Source organism: Dreissena polymorpha, chromosome 4 (assembly GCF_020536995.1).
Source record: "Dreissena polymorpha isolate Duluth1 chromosome 4, UMN_Dpol_1.0, whole genome shotgun sequence".
NCBI lineage: Eukaryota > Metazoa > Mollusca > Bivalvia > Myida > Dreissenidae > Dreissena > Dreissena polymorpha.
Genome location: NC_068358.1, coordinates 42,116,864 through 42,142,260, shown reverse-complemented (window position 1 = coordinate 42,142,260; position 25,397 = coordinate 42,116,864). Strand labels below are relative to the sequence as shown.

The 25,397-nt window shown below is 38.1% G+C and overlaps 2 protein-coding genes across 3 annotated transcripts in view; both read left to right on the top strand.

The window, feature by feature from the left end:
• The window catches only part of LOC127879224 (deleted in malignant brain tumors 1 protein-like), a 99,932-nt gene that overhangs the window by 11,245 nt on the left and 63,290 nt on the right, over positions 1 to 25,397 (top strand). The window contains exons 2-7 of one of the 2 annotated variants that reach the window (XM_052425928.1): positions 13,024 to 13,202; positions 13,521 to 13,695; positions 15,717 to 15,900; positions 17,037 to 17,209; positions 21,185 to 21,520; positions 22,561 to 22,679. In XM_052425928.1, coding sequence (XP_052281888.1) covers positions 13,024 to 13,202; positions 13,521 to 13,695; positions 15,717 to 15,900; positions 17,037 to 17,209; positions 21,185 to 21,520; positions 22,561 to 22,679 — 1,166 coding nt within the window. Of the gene's footprint in view, positions 1 to 13,023; positions 13,203 to 13,520; positions 13,696 to 15,716; positions 15,901 to 17,036; positions 17,210 to 19,908; positions 20,231 to 21,184; positions 21,521 to 22,560; positions 22,680 to 25,397 lie in introns of those variants that run through there. The other variant, XM_052425929.1, reaches the window with a different exon arrangement.
• The window catches only part of LOC127879235 (E3 SUMO-protein ligase PIAS2-like), an 85,842-nt gene that overhangs the window by 53,705 nt on the left and 6,740 nt on the right, over positions 1 to 25,397 (top strand). The gene's annotated exons all lie outside the window — the stretch shown is intronic.

The window sequence follows — 25,397 nt, the reverse complement described above, 5'->3', positions numbered from 1 at the left end:
TGTCATTTTTCCAAAACGTGAAAAGACTACATGTACTTTAAACTTGTTATTAACACACTATCCTGCAGTGCGTCTTTAAGTACTGGACGTTGGTTAAACATACGCATTTAAGTGGTATTGCGTACACAATAATTAAATTTTGACATCGGTTCAAAAAGAGTATTGATTAGAAAACATCGCAAAAAGATTAATTTTACATACGTGCCGGAAGAAAACAACAACAACACGCAGTCGCAATCTAATAAGGACATGTGAACCGGATAAGACAATAATGGACAGCTGCAAAAAAGCTCTTTTTATTCAAACGTTTTGTATTCTTACACACAAGTAATGAAAAGCGAGTTTGTAAATATTCTTTTCTTTCGTTCTTTCTTTCTTTCTTTTTTTTTATTGTTGTGAGGACAATTTGATTTTCGCGTTCAGATATACACTGTAAGTGTTTGGTTTACATCCTTATTCACCCCAGGCCCACAGGAAATTAAAATTTAAAATTTGCATTAAATTTTGGTGTGTTTTTGAACTGATATCCCAATATTAGATTTGTAGGCAAAGTGCATCCAATAAAGCGTTAGATGTTGCCGTATAGTACGTGAAGTCAATTACAATCAATATGTCGGCGACTAGGTGCTTCGAACACATTAGAATAAATATCTCTTGATCCATTCGGATGGGGTATTAAGATCAAAAGCCATCGGGTAGTCCTCCCTATCAGGATATGACATTTTGACTTGAACAACTCCGTTACAGACGGCAAATAAAAATAAAAGTACAGCATTCCATGCATTGTATTTTGTAACATAAATAAGTTACATTTATATCGCATTAGACGGACACGTTGACAAATAGCTTTTCATCCTGTATCATGCAAATGATCGGACAGCCGCTTAAGTGAGAGCATTTAAGGGTCGTTTTTGTCGCACAGATGGGTTATAAATGGTTGAAAGCTATTAGATGATAATATATGGTGTTGAGGATGAACTATGCAGTTTTAGCAATCAGCAGCACATGAATAATGATCACGCGTCTTATAACCAGATGAAGATACAATGAATCCGTGGTTATTCATCTAGAGTAATCCTATAAAGCTTTATAACAAAAATAACTTCGATACATTTGATTCTCGAAACAACGCAAATAGTTGTTCTTGACTCGTGCCAGAGCGGGCAATCACGTGACGATCAGGATGGCGACATCGATGCCGAAACAGGTATTTTTCGGCGTTTTATACACTTTGTTTCTTTTCATTCGTTCAATTTTTAAATGCCCCTCACTTTCCAGTCATATCAGTTAAAATTGATTAGCGTTTATTTCGTATTAATATTCGCTTTATGTACTTTACTCGCTACGGATGTTCTTCGCGGGAGCTGTAATTTTGTGATCCCTGTAAGAAATTTCGTAGCGAGTAAAGTAGAAATATACAGCGATTATAGATAAAGATACAGAGCGAATAATAATCACGTTCTTGCTGATATGGCTGGAAAGTGAGCGGCATTATAAAATAATAAAGATTATAAAACTGCCAAAAATATACTGTCTCGGCATGGACGTCGCCATCTTAACTCCCTTTAGATCATCACGTGACTATCCCCTCTGACTTTGTCACTACATATTTAACAATATTACGCGTTCTTTTTAAGCTAAATGAGCATCATCCTTAACCGCTTGGTATGTTTTAATGCATCTTCTTTGGGATGATCCGTACGTGACCCTCTTACAAAGTGGTTCAAATCGGTTCCAGTTCATATGTAGGTTACCAGAGGTAAACAGTGATTTAAAAAAGACGTTTATGAAACCACAAAGGTCTGGGCTTCACTAGTAAGTGTGTAACATAGTGGTGGGGTAATTACTGCGTTTATTCAAATCTTGTCCCGGTGGTCAAAACTGGCCACGTCCCAGGGGTCATATGATTTATATAAACTTGTATAGTAAAATCAAAGGTGTTGTTTTACTTATATCTATATGTGCTCTTACTATATATAGTAAAAGCTTACACAATTCTCTGAAACTGCCGTGCCAATAGGTATGATATTTGATTGTAACGTCTTAACTTTTAATGGTCCTCTGCTAAGTTTGTTCAAATGGTCACCCTGTGGTAAAAACTTACCAGACCCCCAGGGGTCCAATTATTAATTAAGGCTTGTATAGTATATATCGATAACCTAATTATCAGATAGGTTGCGAGATATCGTATGGTAGTTTGATGGTTTTTTTCTAACGTAAATCAAATCATGCCACTGGGGTCAAAATTGGCCCCACTCGACGGGTACTTGTGTGTTTATGTTTTGTTAGTTAACTTTTAGTTTTCTGTTATAATGTCTCAGACCACGTTAAGTCTGTGTCATAAGGAGAAAAATACCTAGGTAACTATATTAAAACTGCAGTAAGAATTGCTAACCTCGTTTAAAATTGCACATGAAATGCGTTCTTCTACATATAAAAGACTTGAACGTGTGGAAGGTAAATCAGAAATTCACCATTATGTTACGAGGCACATTAAATAATTCAATCATACATGCAATAAGGAAAATCGATTTATGATTTAATAGTGATAACATTAAACTTATAATGATTTACAAAACAAATTCATGATTTTCATGGTCGTTTTTTTTTTAAAAAGAACTCCGCTAGGTTGGAATACGTGTCTCCAAAACCCGTTTGGTATTGGTGACCCTGGGCTGACCGTCTGAGTTCTTCATTATGAAAATGTTCCTGAAACCATCTTCGCCATCGCATTTAAAGATCTTTCTAAGATGCACGAGTTTAAGTCCAGAGCCAGCTTTAAATGTAATGTTGTTGCGGCCTTGCACACCTGACTTCAGTATGAACAAGAACACTCAGTGACTCCAAGTTCATAGCTTTTTATGTATTGAATTTGAGTCCATAATCGGTCGGGTCTCATTTTCCTCCACCACATCTATATCACTATAACACAATTGTTCCACTGAACTTGATGTTTGACTACTACATGTAGTTATTATCACGTAGGTTCGTAAGTAGTTAAAGTGTTTTATGAAAAAAAAAATTGTGAATCAATACTTTTATTTTATAAAAATTTAATATTTTCTCTTTTCTGATATATTTTTCTTAAATAAGCCTTTTCAAAGTTGTTTCTATACATTGACAACATTTTCTTTATGTTATTTGATAAAATAATTATAAACTGACGTCAAATACACAAGCACTTGTATATGAATATCAACTGATGTTAGTCTTTCATTGAAATGTGTGACATAATCCATAATGATATATGTCATCGCTTTTATTTATTCAGACATTCATGACTTAGCAAGTTAGCATGCCATTACTAGTATTTTATATGATGCACACTTTCAAACTAGATTAATAAAAAGCGCCAACACCACAAATATACATTCTTCATCCAAAATTAATGTTAATACCAAGTACATGTAAAATAATCCTCACGTATGCGTACCACATTAGAAAACCTTATTATAACCTTAGTCATACTTATTGCATCGATTAATATATGCCGTTTCTCCAGACAATTTAACTTTTTAAGTGCCCGTAAATTAATATAACAAGCCTCATGAATTTAATTATTTTCCTCATAAACGGGTTTCTCATTTGTCATATACACCAGTACTTTGCATAGAATTCGTTGTTATGGTCTCACGACGCGTGTTTCTGGCTCACGTGAAAAAACAAAACAAGAGTTAATGATGAAGAAGCGTAGTCAGCGGTTATATGTGGGCGGCAAGAGCCCTAGTCAGCGGTTATATGTGGGCGGCAAGAGCCCTAGTCAGCGGTTATATGTGGCGGCAAGAGCCCTAGTCTGCGGTTATATGTGGGCGGCAAGAGCCCTAGTCAGCGGTTATATGTGGCGGCAAGAGCCCTAGTCTGCGGTTATATGTGGGCGGCAAGAGCCCTAGTCTGCGGTTATATGTGGCAGCAAGAGCCCTAGTCTGCGGTTATATGTTTGCGGCAAGATCCCTAGTCTGCGGTTATATGTGGGCGGCAAGACCCCTATTCAGCGGTTATATGTGGGCGGCAAGTCAGAGCCCTAGCCTGCGGTTATATGTTTGCGGCAAGATCCCTAGTCAGCGATTATATGTTTGCGGCAAGATTTCTAGTCAGCGGTTATATGTGGGCGGCAAGAGCCCTAGTCTGCGGTTATATGTGGGCGGCAAGAGCCCTAGTAAGCGGTTATATGTGAGCGGCAAGAGCCCAAGTCAGCGGTTATATGTGGGCGGCAAGAGCCCTAGTCAGCGGTTATATGTGGGCGGCAAGAGCCCTAGTCAGCGGTTTTATGTGGGCGGCAAGATCCCTAGTCAGCGGTTATATGTGAGCGGCAAGAGCCCTAGTCAGCAGTTATATGTGGGCGGCAAGAGCCCTAGTCAGCGGTTATATGTGGGCGGCAAGAGCCCTAGTCAGCGGTTATATGTGAGCGGCAATAGCCCTAGTCAGCGGTTATATGTGTGCGGCAAGAGCCCTAGTCAGCGGTTATATGTGGGCGGCAAGAGCCCTAGTCAGCGGTTATATGTGAGCGGCAAGATCCCTAGTCAGCGGTTATATGTGGGCGGCAAGAGCCCTAGGCAGCAGTTATATGTGGGCAGCAAGAGCCCTAGTCAGCGGTTATATGTGAGCGGCAAGAGCCCTAGTCAGCAGTTATATGTGGGCGGCAAGAGCCCTAGTCAGCGGTTATATGTGGTGGCAAGAGCCCTAGTCAGCGGTTATATGTGGGCGGCAAGAGCCCTAGTCAGCAGTTATATGTGGGCAGCAAGAGCCCTAGTCAGTGGTTATATGTGAGCGGCAAGAGCCCAAGTCAGCGGTTATATGTGGGCGGCAAGAGCCCTAGTCTGCGGTTATATGTGGGCGGCAAGAGCCCTAGTCAGCGGTTATATGTGAGTGGCAAGAGCCCAAGTCAGCGGTTATATGTGAGCGGCAAGAGCCCTAGTTAGCGGTTATATGTGCGCAGCAAGATCCCTAGTCTGCGGTTATATGTGGGCGGCAAGAGCCATAGTCAGCGGCTATATGTGAACGGCAAGAGCCAAAGTCAGCGGTTATATGTGGGCGGCAAGAGCCATAGTTAGCGGTTATATGTTTGCGGCAAGAGCCCTAGTCAGCGGTTATATGTGGGTAGCAAGATCCCTAGTCTGCGGTTATATGTGGGCGGCAAGAGCCCTAGTCTGCGGTTATATGTGGGCGGCAAGAGCTCTAGTCAGCGGTTATATGTGGATGGCAAGAGCCATAGTCTGCGGTTATATGTTTGCGACAAGAGCCCTAGTCAGCGGTTATATGTGGGCGGCAAGAGCCTTAGTCTGCGGTTATATGTGGGCGGCAAGAGCCCTAGTCTGCGGTAATATGTGGGCGGCAAGAGCCCTAGTCAGCGGTTATATGTGGGCGGCAAGAGCCCTAGTCGGCGGTTATATGTGGGCGGCAAGAGCCCAAGTCAGCGGTTATATGTGAGCGGCGAGAGCCCTAGTCAGCGGTAATATGTGATCGACAAGAGCCCTAGTCAGCGGTTATATGTGGGCGGCAAAGCCCTAGTCAGCGGTTATATGTGGGCGGCAAGAGCCGTAGTCGGCTCTTATATATGGGCGGCAAGAGCCCTAGTCTGCGGTTGTATGTGGGCGGCAACAGCCCTAGTCAGCGGTTATATGTGAGCGGCAAGAGCCTAAGTCAGCGGTTATATGTGAGTGGCAAGAGCCCTAGTCAGCGGTTTTATATGGGTGACAAGAACCCTAGTCAGCGGTTATATGTGGGCGGCAAGAGCCCTAGTCAGCGGTTATATGTTTTCGGCAAGATCCCTAGTCAGCGGTTATATGTGGGTGGCAAGAGCCCTAGTCAGCGGTTATATGTGTGCGGCAAGCCCACACGGCGCTTCCAATTTCACATGAACGCATCCATATGCAATTGATGGAAATTGACAAAATTGACAAAATTCAAATATTTGGATCACCATATGCATATGAAAAAAAAATACATTAAATGAAAAGAATCCCTCATGCAATATGTTCTTGTCCCGACACTGTTAGTACTTTTGGAATTACTTATCTTCATACATGTTTAGCGTTTTATCAGCCTTATAGTTTGAAGTTAGCTATACATTATCTAGCAACCCAAGGTTAATGTTCGCAAAACATAATTAAAATTTTGTTGTACAATTAACAATGCTTATGCGCTGACTTTTCTTTATTTTATCCCATACAAGAACACAGATGCTACGAAAATTAGTTTGCACAAAATATGCTTCGTCAACTGAGCAATTTTGATCCTATCAACATGTTTCTTCAAATAATGCCGATGCTTCATTCTTTTGTCCAGGCAGATTTTGTTTTGAAGCGGCTTTGTTGCTTTGTTGTGTAAGTGCACGTATATTTTCATATAAAATTTGTCATTTTGAGCACGTTCTAACACCACTGATGTTGTGCACCTTTAACTGACGTAATAAAACCATGCACACGAAACAGAATCCATGCCGAGCTCTGTTTTGGTAGAAGTTGTTGTTGCAACAATACATAAAGCTTTACCATTTAACAACTAATGAAGGTTCATATTAGGCAATCGCGTATAAAAAATGGACTAACACTGGATTTATAATAGTTTGCCTACCGTATATGTAATGTATCATGGATCGAAATTAAACTATCGTTATAATAACGATAGTTTAATTTCGATCTTATATTTAATTGTCATAGAGTGTCATTTAATTATTTATAATGTTCTTACAATATGCTCGAGAAATATATTGTATCTGTGATATTTCCTTGGTGAGTGCATGGAACGCAATATTGTCTCATTGTTCAAATTACATAGTTGCTTTTTGCGTCTTACACTTACATAAGTAATAAACTTTTGTGTATGGTACCGAAGGGCGATAACCTGTATGGTAAGGCCGCAACAAATTGATCAGATAGTCGTTGGCTTTGCCGCACCTAACATTGGTACATTGAAATAAATTAAATGTATTTTATATTGCATCCACGTGATCAGTTATGCCCCGCAGCTGATTTTTTAAGGCAGAATTGTTGATTTTTTTTCCATTGTGGTTAAGATTGCATATTTTACGACATTCTCGTATTTTTCGTAAACTAGTTTAGAGTACAAAATGGCTTTAATCTATTTGGCAGAACAAGTCAACAACTATGTACTCAATGACTTTAATTATTTTCCGCCTTTCACTCGCCTCTGATTTAATCGGAAATTGAATAAAAATAGTTTTTATTTTTTATTTGTATTGTTCTCGCTCGCTCCTTAGTATTGGGGCGAAATTCCGTCAGAAAATGTTGTGGCCATATGTTAATTATTTTAACTTAAAGTTTATGTAATTGATCCGTCATGAATGCGACATTCATAATTTTAGAGAACAGTTCGTTTTATATGATGAAGTACAAACGTGTGATGCTAATATACATGTCATGTTGTTTTTTGTCGTTGTTATTACTTTAATGTTTCTCTGAAAGATTCCAAACACACTTCCGTGTTTTAAAGGGACCAAACACGTGAATTTAGCGTGTGTGTTTTCAGTTTTCGATTACGTCGATGAATGACATGCCATGACAGGTACAATGGTTTCTTTGACATGCCACAATTAAACGATCGTGTTACTGCTTGTATTCTTGAAACAGTAAACAATCGAATAGTGTTTTCTTATTGTCGATCCGTTTGTCAATCGACTGCAGAACTTTTGTTTCATTTGTCATGGACAGTATGGGTTCTAATTAAATTAAAAGTAATCATTTGGAAGACAATGTCCACAAACATGACACGCGTGTACATAACCCAAAACATATATTTAGCCAGCAATAGTTAACATAGATTGATGGAATAATAACGATTTAGGCTTCGAATTTAAGTTCCAATTGCGTTTCATTAAAAAATATGCAGTTGTAATTTATATGAGATTACTATGTACAGCTTGTTCATCAAAAGTCACAACGCATTCCTGTTAATAATAACAATTTGCTAATTCACACAGAATTGACAAAAACGCTTTTAGTGGTAAGTGGCCTAGCCAGTGACATTCGAACCTTATTGTCTTTGGTTATAATACCAATGAAGCTTAACATGTATTAACATCGGAAATATGGGATGGGTAATTGTAATTAATCGTCGGTTAATTCGTTTCACAGCGAAGATGTCTACCACAGGTTTCAACCATTATTAAACTATCAACAGCCAATAAAATATTCGAGAAATTTCACGCCAACAGGCCCGGTTTAATATCGGGAATGTTCGTATTGGTTAATAATACCTTTACTATGCAAAATAGAACACGTTTTGCTATGTACGAATGCAAATGCGCAAGTTGCCTGTGTCAACATTTCTAGTCTTCCTTAGGCGTTTACATTATCGGAGCAGGGTCCGATATGATAACATATTTACAACGTTCTTCCTCATTCAAAGTATGCGATATTAATGCGGCTAAGAATTGTATAGAACAAAAAACGTATGCGACTGGTGTCACTCTTTGTTCTGATTGATTTTAAAGTGGCCTTTTCACGTTTTGGTAAATTGACAAAATTTAAAAAAGAATGTTTCAAATTCGCAAATTTTCGTTATAGTAACAGTAATACTGAACATTGACCATGCTCTAAAATATCCAGTATGCGCATCTTTTACCGATTTAAAAACCTGAAAATTATAAAGCGTTGCAACGCAAAACGATTTAATAATTTGCAGAGTTCTGTTGTTGTCGTTATATTGTGTGATACTACGAGGATTGATTATTTAAAGTATTAAATACATCACTAATTATATGAGCACGGATGGCCGAGTGGTCTAAGCGATAGATATTTACTCCAGGTGTCAGTGGTTCGAGTCCAATTCATGGTTGTTCTTTTTCTTTGTTTAATTTTATTCTAGTTTTTTTTACTGGAGCTTTTTTGATCCAGTATTTACATTTATAAAGCATTTAATGACAAACTTCAATGCATGCCAAAATCTGTGAAAAGGCCCCTTTAATGATGATCGTTTTTTCCACAGCATTAACCAATGAAGAGAAATGCGGTTTATTTAAAATAAATATTTCTTATTAATTGTTTGTTATTTTTAATTTGGATTTTCAATCTGATTCCGTAATCTTGAACGAGGACAAATCTAAATATCGTTGTACTAGTATATTGTCTTGACGTAAGTGTCCCTTGTACTGGTATGAATACCTAACCAAAAAGTGTACGTCGCTGTCCCCGTTTATCGTCGATAATATAAAATAGGCAGACACGGGTATGTGCTCTAAAATCATGTGTCACAATATCAAGCCACAAGATTGTTCAATGTTAAGCAAACATTTTAGAGAAAAGCAACATTCATAGTGTGTTGATTCAACAGATGACTTCATAGTTCACTTTAAACACATGTTGCTTTGCGGCGCAAATGAGAAGTAGTAATTGTAGTAGACAAGTATGTGCGTATATTTTAAAATAACCTAAATATCTTCCTAGATTAGGGTTGTGTCTTATTAAAATTGCTTTAACATAAACGTATACCAGCTGACATACCATTCCCCTATGGATATAGATGCGGTATGTTAGTATCTCTGCGAGGAAACCACAGAGGTTTCGGACTCGAAGCAGTGTGGTGAACACACCTCTATGACCCCACATCGTGTTTTACATAGGCCTGCCGTCCTTGATAAGGGGCACAATGAAATAACCGAGATATATGTCATCGTCCAAATATGTAAGTCTGAAGTTTATGGTAATTGTCTTGAACATTTCGTCAGTCTAATTATGTTTGAACCTGTGTTAATAAATTGGTTCTAATTCCATAGCTTATGTTTGATTTTTTTTCTGATAATAATTCACTGCCCTTTTATTATCAAACAAAATTTGTTATCGCGCATTCAATATCTTCACAAATTGAAGAACGACCGCGATGTCCCTGTCAAGGTCTATGCTAGTCCTCGAGTTTACCCACAATTTCCTAGTGTCAATGCCACTTATTGCCCAGAACAATTTTTATTCCCCAAAATGGCTGAGGCCCAATAGTTTGATCCTGTTACAAACATCAACTTATATTTTTATCAATTTATAAAACTCCTTGAAAATAGCATTATTTTATTATATAAAAGTTATTAATAATGTTGAAGAAAAAATCTCTTTGTTGACACTTTCGCTGAATAAATAACTCGCCGTTTATGTTGATGTTATTTGGCTGTTTTACAGTAGATTCGCATATATCTATAAATGTTCATTAATACATTGGTAAAAACAGCCCAATTATCTAATTTTTATGCTGGATAGTTTATTGAAAAATCATCAATGGCTGTTTTCATGCGCATTTGGCGATCTTCTTGCCGGAGTAATACGACATATTTGAATTAGGGTGTATGACCCTACGTCACTTATTACTGTTTTAGAAAAAAAGTGAGAGTCCGGCTACGAAGTTAACATAAAGTTTGAACGTCTTTTGGTAAGTGTTCAATCGTTTGCTCTATTTTCGCCGAATCCCATGGACGCAACAGGCCATGCAGTTTTGCGTCCTAAGCAAAGTCATTGCATAATTACATACGTTTACAGCCAACTCTGGCCATGCATGGAACAATGGGACATTAATTCCCTATGAATAATATAGAACACCAATGCGTTTTTAAAACATACCTACATAAAAGATAAGATAAATATATTTTTAAACACACTTGTAAATATCTGCACAATTAGAATCGTTAGCAGTTCTTGATAACCATGGTTATAGAAAAAACATCATATACAATGTTTAAAAATTAGCATAAGTCATTATAAATGTATAAATTTCCGATGATGTACGATTGACACTTTTCGATGACATACTAAATGCAAAGACATGTTCATCTTTATTGACATTTTTATCGCTGGGCATTTCTAGTTTCGAAATGTTTAGTCAGTCATCCAACATGGAATGCATGTATTGGGATAGTCATTGATTAGATAGCACCAATATATCATGCTCATTCTTTGCCACTGCATTAATAATGATGGCGGATGTTTTGGTTTTAAATGATATGCTTTTTAGTGGTCTGTTCGTGTAAAGTTGTTGTTTTATTATACCGGTAATCCGGTTGACAGCAGCCAGCGTAACGACAAACCGGAGTTTTTTTTTCAGTTTTTTGTATATACAAAGTTGAATATTCATAAATTAAGATGCATTGGATGTAATTCGTTTTTATTTTTAACAGTTTAATGAAACAAAAACAACAGCACTTCGTAATTAGCCTAATAGACGTTTTTCAAATTTGATTGTGGGAATAAATGAACAAGAACAACTTAGATTGAAAAAGTATTTTATTGTAGTTTATAGACGATCGACCGTATATCGTGATTAACCCATTTATGCCTAGTGTCTAGGAAAAAAGGCATTGGCAAACAGCGTAGACCCAGATGAGACGCCGCATAATGCGGCGTCTCATCAGGGTCTGTGCTGTTTGCTTAAAGGAATTTCAGTAAGAAATATTTTAAATATAGAAATAAATATACTAGACATCTCTAATTTTGGAAATAAATTGATCCAATTTAGAAGAATGGGAGAGTCCACTAGGCATAAATGGGTTAATGTAAACGCATTGTGTGAAAGATACGCGAATATTTAACCACGAACAAGAACGCCATTGCCAAGATTCATATGGTGTGCTGCTTGAACTTAAAGACATGTTGTTATTTACATACAGTATTTATTAAGAATGTGTTTTTTACCAATGCGCAAGACAAAAATTCTGCTTTACAAGCAGCTTTGTCAGATTTGCAATGTTGCACATCTGATTTCAAATAAAGTGCAACGGAAGGCAATTAATTTGTTTTGTTGTGTTTTGTTGTAAGAATTAATTCGTTGATTCATTGTGGTCATCAGTCACATGATTTAACGCACGCCGATATCAATCAAAGTAACATGTGTTAACAACAATGGCCCTGCATCCGTGAACGTTGCTGTGTCGCCTGACTACGTAGGTTGGATTTTGGTCGGTGTCGGCTGTCCGGAACTTAACTCTGAGGCTATTAAAGATATCACAATGAAAGAAGATAGATCTCATCTAAGAGAAATACAATCGCCTAGAACTGTTACTCTGCGTCACTAACTTTATGAGTTGATGCCCTTCGTTTATTTTACTCAATATTTTGTCCTGTCATAACTCTTAGACTTTGGATGCTTCAACTTGAGCGTCATAGGTAGAGTCGCACTGCCTAAAGAACCGTAATTTGCATCTATTTCTAATGGAGTTATTACCATTCGTTTATTTTCAAACGTTATATTTGACCCGGGCATATTTCTAAGCATATGGAAACTATTGCCTAGAAATTTAATCGATAGGCAGATTTCATGGGGGTGAAGCGCAGTTTCTCTATATCACTCGCTTTTCATGTTTTCGCCGTGCTTTATTTTGATACGTAATTTTGGTCCGTAGTATGATTTTAAATGGGCATTTTGTGCTTTCGGTCAATATCACCCATATTTAATGTAAGCTCTCAGTCGTCAGCCACCCATTCAACTTGCCTTGTGACAGACTAAACAAATCCTTAACATATCCTTTTATCACGTTTGTGTACGGTGCGTTCGCTATAATATTTAGATGTACCTCAGCAGAGTTTAAGTACGAATTCACATTTTTAAGTCATATATGTATTTAATAAATAGAAAATTGGAGTTGCGCGAGTTCATACTTTTGGTCGGATGTTTTCGACACAATCTGAGTTATGGCACCTTTTTATAAAAACATGCATTTTTCAACTGTGTCGCGCTTGCCTAAACATGTAAAATTCAATAAGAGAGCAGAAGCTTTGTAATCACATTTTCGACACAATCGAGGTTAGGGCACGTTTATAGAAAAAAGGTTTTTATATTGTGTCGCGTGTACGTAAACGCGTTAAAGGCAATACGAGAGCTGAAACATAAGAATCGCTTAACCAGCGATCGAACTTGCGCATCTCCATATATTTCATGGTTTGGTGTTTTCGACACAACGGTCAGAATGTGCAATGTTTCCTTTTCTTAAAATCAGCTTTACTATGTCGCACATGTTCTCTTATCAATTGCCCTCATGTGATTGCAAATGACACGTTAATTAAATGGTCAACGTTCCTTATTATTCAGCTGCTGCGCAGCTTCCTTATGAAATCCGATTGGTGAACGGGTCCGATCCCTCTCGCGGGCGGGTCGAGGCGCGCCTGCAGGGCTCGCAGAACCCCTGGGGGACCGTTTGCAATGACCAATATGAGGTGGACAACAAGGCTGCCACTGTCGTCTGTCGGCAGCTCGGATACATATGGGGAGTAAGTGGATCTCTCTGAATATCAGGTAGCATGTACTATTAGCGCTATGATGAACTATGTGCATGTGATACGGTGATTCTGAGAACATCTAAGGTAAGGTATCTTTCCTTCTTTTGCAAAAAGTGCCTATAACAATAACTTATAAATACTGTTTATTGCACTTAACTAGTAGTTAAGCTGGCGTTTGTGCTGTATGTGTCACGAATTGAACTTTAAACGGCGTAACGTACCGGTAATTAATTTACTCCCATCCCATACCTCACGCCAGTATCTGTCTCAAACTATAAAACTATCCATGAACTTACCCTCTTTCCTCAGGAGGCAATGCTAGGCGGAGAGTTCGGATTCGGACCGGAGAACCAACCAATCCATGTGGACCAGCTGATGTGCAATGGGACCGAGGCGAAGCTTTACGAGTGCCGACAGAATCCATGGAAAGTGCACAACTGCTACCACCACGAGGACGTGGGCGCAATATGTTACAACACCACTGGTGAGAGAGCTGGGGAGGGGTGGGTGCTATATGTTACAACGTGAGAGAGAGGGGTTGTGTGGGCGCCATATGTAACAACACCACTGGTGAGAGAGCGGGGAGGGGTGGGCGCCATATATTACAACACCACTGGTTAGAGAGCGGGGATGGGTGGGTGCCATATGTTACAACACCATTGGTGAGGGAGCTGGGGAGTGGTGTGCACCATATGTTACAACACCACTGGTTAGAGAGTGTGGATGGATGGTGACATATGTTACAGCACCACTGGTGAGAGAGCGGGGAGGCTTGGGCGCCATATGTTACAACATCACTGGTGAGAGAGCGGGGAGGGGTGGGCGCCATATGTTACAACATCACTGGTGACAGAGCGGGAATGGGGTTGGACGCCATGTGTTACAATATCACTGTGGAGACGGCGGGATTGGTGGGTGCCATATGTTACAACACCACTGGTGAGAGAGCGCGGATAGGTGGTTGCAATATGTTACAACACCAGCGATGAGAGAGCTGGGAAGGAATGGGCGCCATATGTTACAACACCGCTAGTGAGAGTGTGGGGTAGTGGTGGGCGCCATATGGTACCACACTCTGGTAAAAGAGAGGGGAGAGGTTGGCGCCATATGTTACAGTACCCATTGTGAGAGAGCGGGCAATAGGGTGGGCGCAAGGTGTAACAACACCACTGGTGAGAAAGCGGGGGAGGGGCAGGGCGCCATATGTTACAACACCGCTAATGAGGGAGTGGGGAGGGGATGGGCGTCATATGTTACAACACCACTGGTGATTAAGCGGGGGAGGCCATATGTTACAACACCACTCGTGAGGGAGCGGGGAGGGTTTGGCGCCATATGTTACAACACCATTGGTGAGAGAGCGGGGAGGAGTGTGCGCCCTATGTAACAACACTTCTGGCGAGAATTTGTGAGACAGGGGGGGGCATATTTTACAACACCACATGTGAGATATTTTTAACACACTTGCTTCTACACATGTATCCCATACAAACACACATGCATCTATACGATACAAACTCACTTTCTTCTACACCATTCAAAAACACCATACACTAACACACTTACTGATAAATCATACGATTACAACTACTGCTCTACTTGGCATCCTATCTGATTTACCATACAAATACAACTAATATATGTATATAATTGATTGAAAACCCAGACCTTTTGTATAATGCATCTTCGCAGTATAAGTTTAAACCATACGATTACAACTACTGCTCTACTTGGCATCCTATCTGATTTACCATAAAAAACAACTAATATATGTATATAATTGATTGAAAACCCAGACCTTTTGTATAATGCATCTTCGCAGTATAAGACAAACCCATTGTTGCATGTGCATTGGGGACCTCGTAATGCAAATGCCTTTTGGTCTGTAAACATATGATTACGTGAACAGACTTACTTTATTATTTGACTCAAAATGCAACAATATTGTCAGAAACCGTAATGCATGAAGTCTTAAAAACTTGTGTATGTCTTGAGATAAGGCTGACCTAAATTCTAGACGACAGTTTGATGGTTCGATGTTTTTATGGTCGGAACAATGATTTGAACAGACGAAACAAGTGATCAGACATTTCAACCACGAAAGCGCTGTTGTTCAACGTGGAAGTGTTTGTTAAAGCAAGATTGCTAGCGCAGTCCTTTGTTTGAAAAATTTGTCATATATAAACGTTATTGAGATACTTTACAGCCGAGTCGATTTCGATATGTAATCTTTTTTTATCGAGTGAAATAATACAATTATTTGCCAGAAATGTTAAATAAAATGCAAAATGATACGATATAATAGAATATAATGCTGACAATGCTAATAAACTTACACCCATTATTTGTAATCGGAGTTTTTTGACATTATTATGTGATTAAAGCAATGCTTAAAATTGTCATAATAAATGTAGGTCTAGAACATATATTTGCATGTCAATATTAAGGTTGTGCTGATTATTATCACATTATTTTATAAACTGAAATATTTATTTTTAATTCAAGTTCGATTATTATCAACGACAAAACAGTCAGGTGTGGGCGTGGTTCAGACGGCGAGCCGATACAATTGGGTGGATGCCTGCGACACCGGATGGGACGACACCGCCGCTACTGTCGTCTGCCGCGAGCTGGGTTTCGTGACCGGGATCGCCGAGTGCTGCTCCGCGCTTGGACCGTACCAGTTTGTGTAAGCGTCTATATGGTGTTGATTTCCCAATATTGAAATCGTTTTCTATCACGGATACAGTTCCTTAGCATGTTTTAACGGGGAAAGATCGGTATTATAATTCTTCTGCACATGAATTTATTTCGAGAGGAGAGTCATGTTGTCATTTTTACTCCGTAGGTAGCGCAATATAAACAGCTATTGGTATGTACCGGTAATTAGTGCTGCACCAAATCCAAAATTCGAATCCAAAGGCTCGGATATGGAATATCGGTTCGAATCCTAATTTGAAAGTAAAAATACGCAAAATAAATTTTAATTTATATTGTTATAACCAAAATTATGTTTTGAAACACCAGAACGCATATATGTCTTATGATAAAAGTAATTAACTTTACTTATTATTATAAACTTTACAGCTACTAATATTTATACTACTTTAGCAGCATTTGTAGATGCAGCTGCAGCCGCAACAGCAGTAGTGGAAACGACATCAAAAACAAAAACAAATACTAAGTAGATGACAAAATTGACTTACGTTGGTTAAAAAAAAATTATACCCGGGTCCAGATTCCGCAAATTTCTCAAAATCGCACATACACGAAATAGTGTAAGCATTTTAACGACAAACATTAATAATAATGTCTCACATTAAACACATCTATGTCAGTCAGATATAATATGAATAACGCTGTATTTTAACAAGCAAAAAACGCATCACACGCAATCTGCAATAAGTATCAATAAAATACTTCATAACGACCACTTATAAGCCAGAATTAGTATGCTGATAAAACCCAAAATGCTTCCACACCGAGGATTTTAAGTGTTTATGTGCATCGCGATTTTTCTTCTGCGCCATTTTGCACCATCGAAAACGAAAGTAGACTGTGTAGTACCATGTTTTTGTCGAAAAAGTAGCGATAATTGTGACACACTACATACCAGTCAGCCTTCCAAACAGATAGAAACAATTTAACAAAACTTATTAGGGCGAAAGAAACAATTAACGCAAACGAAAGGTTAAACTCAAATAAGATCCGGATTCGAAACCGATTTTACCAATCACGGTTAGATCCGCGAATCCTCGTTTGGATCCGCGAATCTCGGATATTTCGATATTCGGTGATGTATCACTAATGCATTTCCGTTTTCAGCGAGGTGGGTCAAACTGCCAAGATTTATGACATCGAGTCTTTCAACTACACGTGCACGGGCAAAGAGAGGCGACTTATAGAATGCGCCAACACGAGCTTCACCGGCACGTGCGAATACTCCCACCGCGCTGCCGTAGTGTGCCACAACGTGACGTTAGATCAAGTGAGCAAGGGTAAGTTGTCAATATTGAACATTTCAACGATTTAGGCGTTAACTTTTTTGTTAACTTCAGGTTACCCAATCTACCCTAAAAGTATCCCGATGTGCCTGAATTAAATAAGTTGTATTTTTTTTATTCTATTGATCAATAGCTATTTTGAAGCGTTACTCCCTTAGCTGGCTGTCGAGTTATGAATTTATTTAATTAAGGGCCTACTGGAAATTTAGCTCTCGTGAAAGGGCCCACAGTACACTTTCCCTTAATACAAAAGGGCAGATGTTTTTTATTGCCCCTGATAAACAAGGGGATAAACGCTAATTCCCTCGCCAGTGAAGATGAGTATGGTGTACGAACTGGTCCAAAACTATTCTAAACCGTCCGGGATGGTTTAGTAAACTGTATCGGACAGTAACATAATTTTGAACCGCTCGTGCGTCTGTAAACCGTACCGGACGATTTATTTTGTGGATAACAAGCCGTCCGATACAGTTTAGGACTCGTTTACGCTCGTAAAACTTCCAATGTAAAGCATTACTGTAACCCAACTCCAGCAATAATACCGTGTCGGACAGTTTAAACCGTCCCTGACGGTTTATGCGCAACGAACGGTCCAAAACTTTCCAAAACCGTCCCGGACGGTTTGTAAACTGTCCTGGACGGTTTACAAATCGTCCGAGACGGTTTATAAACCGTCCGGGACGGTTTAGAATAGTTTTGAACCAGTTCGTACACCATAGATAAGCCTATATGCAATGTTTTCATATCGCCTTGTACACACATCCCCGACCACTTGTGGTCCTGAAGGCTTCATCTGTCGATGGTTGATGTAACACGCCTTTTGACCAAGGAAAGGGAGGCAGCGAATGGAAGCAATTGACATCTCGCCAACTGTCAATCAGATTCTTATCTAAATATCGATCGACCAATCAGCGATCAGCCGAATCGTGCGCGCCGGTTGGAAACGACCAGTCTGCCATTTTCTAGACAAGCCGAATGTCTTGTTCTCATTTATTAAACGGGTTTTGTTTATTTTTGTTCGAAAACATGGAAAATTAAATGTAACCCCCGTTCACACATAGCTGCGATTTAACGACGATCATCCCGATCAAGCCACGATCTTAAAAAGGGGATCGAGCCCGATCGGAGTCTTAATCGAGCAATTTGGAAAATTATGGTCTTTATTTCGACCGTTCTACGATGCCCCTACGTCAAACGCTTACTGCGTTTACTGCCACGACATTCAAGATCATACTACGACGCTACTCAGAGCTTTTACTGCGCTTTTGCTATGATCATGAAGATCTCTCCACGATGCTTCCGCGCTGCCTGTACGATAACGGCGCTTCTACAACACTCTTTTTATGACTCTACATCGATTCTTATTGGCCACGACCCCGTTACGCTTGTTTTGAGCATGTTCAAAATAAGCTTGGCGAGAGCGTAGAGCACTCCGATCATGAAAACTCTACCGCGACCATACTGCGCTTATGAAGACTACTACGCTTCTCCTGCGATTTGTCACGATCGGCCACGTTTTCGGCCACACTTAGATCGTAGTAGAAGCGGCGTCTATGTGTGAACGGGGGGGTAAAGAAACGGTGTAAATAAGGTAAATATAACTCGGAAAGTCGGTATCCAGATATATAAGTTAGAGGAATATAATGTATACAATTTCCAACGTGGAAATGTGGTATTGACAAGTGCGAGTGGAAGCTTCAATATGTAGAATTATCAAAATTACCAAAATGCCCCCTACAGTAAATAAATTTATTTCATACACTGAAAATGTCATATAAGCAATATTAAGCATGAATTATATATCACGTATATATGAAAACTAATATGGAATATTGGTATTTGCGTAACTTAACGTAATACATGCCTGAAAATTGCTGACGTTAATAATTTGTGATAAACAAATACTGCATGAAGCAATTAGAGAGGAGATACGGATAACCATCATTAATTTGAACCAGTAAGTTTCTTTGTCTAAGTCCAAGGCCTATAACTTTGCAAAAAAAATCGATGGATCGATACGACACTAAAACCTCATCTGTTAGTCATGAAGGTAGAATCACACACAAAATATCAGGGGAATATACTTAAAGCGTTTTGAAAAACGTCCCATAAAATGAAATGCCGGACGGACGTACCACAGGTGGTTAGCGTGTGGCTATGATACTAATTAGTGAAAACATTATTTTGAATGATGAATAATCAAATCATAACGACGAATCAACTTTTCTAAAAAATAACTCACTATCAAATATATATATATATATATATTTGATAGTGATTTTTTTGTCAGAAAAGTTGATCTTTCGTTAAATTTTGATTATTTATCATTCAAATTGCTGTTTTCACTAATTAATATCATAGCCCACGGAGCGTATATTGACCTAGAGTCCGTGCATAGCCACACGCTAACCACCTGTGAGACGGACGGGCAAGCTGCTATCTGCCACCGTACCGGCGAAATACAAATAAGTTCAATATCTGAAACAGTTTCGAAAAAAAAACGGTTTGGCCCCCTGTGAAAAATTCGTGCGTATGGCCCTGAGATCTGCTGTCTTTGATAAATAGTGTTTTGATAGGAAAATAAAACAGCCACCTGCGAATAGATTCTAACCTTTAGCCCTGAATACGAAAGTTATCTCCCTTGTTAGAAAATTTGACATTGTCATTGGTCGTATAAACAAAATGCAAGTCTCACTTAGACGTCTAAGTTTGTCTTGAATTCTTTGAGCTTTTATGAGTAGATACGTACGACCAATAGCTTGGAGTTGGGTTATTGCAGAGACGTAGATACGTTTCTGATTATTGCAACTAGTCTCAATTATACGCAAAGATGTGAAATCTAAATCGTTATTTATGAAATTTAATTCGTTTTTACGCCTTTACGCATGTTATCTTTAGCTCTGTTTCAGTTTGTAGTCTAAAATTAAAGCATGCCAGGTGTTGTTTGATATTAATCATGTGGCAGAATTAACAGTTAGCCTCACATACAGCAGAAGCCGTTTTAAATCTAGCTAAGTAAGGGTACGTTTTAATATTTTATGACCAATGGGACATTTCAATTACAAATTTAATAATATATAACCAATAAAGTTACACTAGGGATTGTTTAATCACAAACACTCTTGACTAACTAGCTGCGAAATTATATGCTGCCAGTCTAATGATGATGCGATTGATGTGGTAATGTGTCAGATAAATCAGATTTGCAACAAATTGAGTGCTAATTTTTATACGGTACACAATTCATTGGAAACATTATCTTAAGTCATATAGAATGCCTGTATTTCATTGGCTTAGCCACATCACATGGTGACTGTGTATGGCTCCACATTAGATAGCAATCGTTCATACACTTGTCAGTGAAGTCATTATTTCAAATAAATGTCAATGATGTCACCGAAACATACACGATAACATCATGAACTTCAATATAGCTTAGTTTGGCCCCGTTATTAGCTTGTTTGTTGATGGGTTAAGGATGGCAGTCGGTAACATAATTTTAATCCTTGACTTTATATTAACTCTGCAACATATGATAAATGTTAGTAATTTTATATTGTTGCTTAAGCTATAGTTCTTTTGATCCAATATTAATATTGCTCCAGCGAGGATTTGAAAAGGGCAGGGGGAGCTATTTTGTCAAAAGGGCACTTTCAACGCGCAGAATTTTGTCAAAAGGGCACTTTCGAGCGTGTGATCGTATCAGGAAAACTCCCTGTTGTAACAAGAGATTTATAAATTATAATATGTCTTTAAATAAATTTTTTTTAATAACGGGGCATGGGAAGGGCAGGGCGGGGCGCCCTTCCATTTAGGCCTAGCTGGAGCACTAAATATACTGACCCTGCTACTCACCTAGAATGTCTGTATTAAGCTGTGTAACTTAAAATAAATTTGCTTCATTTTATATCGGTAATAAACTTTTCTTTGTCCCCAGTTAATAACACTGCTTGTTTTTGTTGTATTTAGAGTTTTCTGTGCGACTGACTAACGGTTCAGATTACTGGGGCAAGGTTGAGGTACGTCACAGTGGTGTGTGGGGCCAGGTATGCAACGACAAGTGGGCAGAAACTGCGGCCAATGTCACTTGCCGGGCGTTGGGCAAAGGTTTCATTGGGGGCATCGGACTGGGCCCGGTGAACACCATCAAATGGAATGATGTTATCAAGGACATGCCAGTATGGCTGGTGGACCCAGTCTGTAACGGGTCAGAGCCCAGTCTGGCACAGTGTGTGTTCACGCAGTGGGGGGAACCACTTACCTCTGGCTGCTATCCAGCTTACGTTCTCTGTTACAGGAAATCTGGTAAAAGTCATGACATTCTTATGAACACTTCATTGACACAAAAAACAAATACAAAATGTATGCAATATTGTATTATTGCTGACTTATATTAAAATCTATTGTTTTAATGTATTCAATGCTTTTCTCTGTTCCTTAGTTTATGTTTTACCAATAAAATATATTTCTATGTTTTTCTTACAGTGCACATTTAGTGTATTCAGTGGTTAATGTAAAACTTAATCTCTTTTTATACTTAAACCAAGTTTTCATCAAAGTTTTTAACTGTTGGTTTGCCGTCAATTGCTTATGCTTGCATATGCACATTCAGATCTATTTGGAGCCAGTAAGGTCAAGGTCAATCTTACTATAAAAAAACACCCAGCTACTAATCAAGAACTTTTGTTTTGTTGAAGGCACTTTACTGAAATTGTTGGTAAATATAGCTTATATGCAACCCTATATTAGATTTGCATTTGGCACCTATCCATTTCAGGTCAAAGTGTCTGTTAATTAAAATGGAAAAACAGTTTCAGCTCTGAATATTAGTTTGGATGGCAGTGTTTTGCTTAAAATATGTGTGTGGATATCTTACAATCACGTGATTTAATTTGTGGCCGGTCTGGTCAAGGTCAGTGTAACTAAAAAAAGAAATATCTTGAGTTTGGATAAAATTGTTGTGCTGAAAGTTTGTGCACTTGTAGCTTGGATGCGGACTTAGCATGGGACTGCATTTGGGACAAGATTTATCAAGGTCAATGTTTCTTAAAGCGAAAAAGCAGTTTCTGCTCAATATTTTAGTTCGGATTGATGACTTTTGTATAGAAATAGCTTACAGGCAGACTAAGCTTGGAATTGAACAATTATTACAATTTAATAAATAAGAACAATGTTGAAGGCCTGGTTTCGTGGCATTGCCATGTTTCTTGTCTTTTTTTTGTTTGAAAATACTTTTTTTTCACACAAAATATTATGTTGAAGTAACATGAATATATTTCATCTGTATTTCATTACTCTAAATTGTGGCTTTGTTGTAACTTATATATGTCTCTATTATATTCAAGGTGTACAACTTGACATTGTTAATGGGACAACGCCTAACGTTGGTCGTGTCCAGATTAAATATGATGGTGTGCCAGGTTCCATTTGCGTCAATGAGTGGACAGCTAACGATGCCAGATTGGTACGATTTTCACCTTTCATCATTTTCTCATGATTTTGTATATGCATTTATTTGAGCTTACTCTGTAATTACTCTTAATTAATGACTGACATTAGAAGTTAACAAAGTAATAGACGATGCAAAAAGGATGAGCTATTGATCTTTTTTTGCAGACTCACGTCCGGAAATGTTATTTAAGCACAAATTGACGGAACTCGTGATAACTTAGTATGATAGAGCAAACGTTGACCTATATGAAATGTAGTGTTTTTCCCAGGAGGGCAAAGGGGCATGGCGCATTACTTTCAAAAAGGGCATTTTAGCGCGCAGTTTAGGCAAAAAAGGGCAAAAACGTTCCGTGAATACCTGAATTAGGTAGAAACATGTAATCGCATCAGAGGCAGTTGTGGAAAAAAACAAGCACATTTAATGGTAATAGATGTATTTAACTTACTATGATTTATATTAATATATTTACCTTGCAATGTACATTTAAGTTCCATGCTGTTTCAATAAACTGTACAGCACGACAAACATAATAAATCAATATATGCATATGAATCTGATTATACACAGATCCACTAACATATAAATGAAACCATGTTTGTCTCATCCCATTTTCTAACAATAATCTTGACAGATGTTTAAAATAACATTGCGAGTAAATTGATCGCTAACAATATGCAAACACTCGTTTCCGTGACATACATCCACCGAGTAGATTACAAATAAATAATGTTGTTCCTATCTAAAACATTTTTATGCATCGTTATTTATCACAGACATTTCATCAATTCCTTCTTAATGTATAATCTCCATCGTTAATTCGATCGTTTACGATGTTATTTGCCATTTTTGCCGAGTCACAATTTAATTCTGTATAGTCCGCCATGTTGATAAAATGTCAAATGATGTAATCGACAGGTGCGCATAGCAACGTTAAATCGTAAACGCGATTAGCATTTTGTTAAATTAGTATACGTCTCAGTAATTATTTCAATAATTAAATCTAATTATCTTAAAGACGAAAACGATAAAGAATAAATTTGTTTGTGATTTTAAATGTAATTATGCCTAAAAATATATGTTTTGATATAACTGAATAATGCATGCAATGCACAATTGCCACCAGAATAACATCGAGTTTTTCATCAAAAGTCTCCGAAGTAATGATTTTGTCGTGGAGTAATACACATTGCCGACCGAAAAGTGCGCTTGGTATAACATAGCCTTCGGCGATATCGATTGATACTGACACAAGGTTATTCACGCATGACTAATTCACAGCTTTGGAGCAGTCAGTAAGACCTACCAATAAATCGAGCACTGTAATAGATTAAATATGCTCAATTTATATAGTCGATTAGACGTTGACGTCTCTCTAGTAAATCAAGCACAGTCGGAGCTTCACAGACAATCAAGGAAGCTGATTTTGCGGACCAAGTAATATCGTAAGGCAATAAAGATGTTATCGATAAGGGCGCGTGGCGAAATTTGCCTTTGAAAAAAAGGGCGCGTGGCGAAATTTGCCATTGAAAAGGGCAGAGTGGCGATCCGGGAGGGCGGCGTGGCTTTTCGCCACGCTAAAATGGCCTGGGAAAAACACTATGAAATGGCATGTTTCATGCAAGACCCACATGGCTACTTTCAAGGTCAAGCTAATACTCTTAGGACAAAAAGTCAACATATACAACTTACTTGTTGACTTATTGCTTTCAAGTCACCTACTACTTGCATTAATGGAATTTAAAAACGTTGACATGTATTAAAGTATTGGTAATGCACAAAAAACACATGACTACCTTAAAGTAACAGTACTATTCAAAATCAACGAAAATTTCGTACAATCGTTCTTTAAATAAAATTAAGCAATTAAAAGTCAGTGTTCCTTATGGCAATTGCCGAAATTTCAACGTAAGATTTGGTCTGGTAAAATAGATGTTTGTAATTACAAAATGCTCGTTTTTATTATTGTTTTGCATATCTATTCATACGACACATGAACACTAAAATGGTGTTCTTGTGTCGTATGAATAGATATATTCGCGGGAATTAATTGTGGCCACAAATAAATAAAAACGAGCATTTTGTATCTACAAAAATCTATGTAATCATACCACATCTAGCGTTGAAATTTTGGCTATTGTTACAAGGAACACTGATTGCTAAGGTGTTAACTTTATTTTACGAAATACTAAACGAAATTTTCGTTGATTTTGAGCGTTATAGAGACTTTAAAGTACACCATTATGAGTTGGTTTGTTGAGTATAAAAAAGGCTCCCTTTAAGGGTAAGGTTAAATGTCAGAAGTCAATTTAAGCACTTGTTTAAAAAAATGAATTGTCCACTCTAAAAGATAAGCATGCATTGACACATGGCAGACAGGGCACTTATGTAAGACAGCTCATTGCCCAAAAGTACCACATTTGCTTACCTTAAAGGTAATACCTTGAGATCAAGGATCAAAATATAGCACTGAATGTAATATTTCTACATCAATTTAAAAGGGGTATATGGGGCTATAAATAATTGTCAGTAATTGCTCATAGACTTTGTATCCATCATAAAGCAGTTTGATTTACCTAATGGTCAAATTTTGTGCTAGAATATTCCTGGTATGAAAGTTATTATTTGGTGTAATATGACAAATATTATTAAATAAAATAAATATTCATTGTTCCTGCCATCTGTTCAATTGTGGACAATTATTTTGACAGCATCAACATTTCATCTTACAAA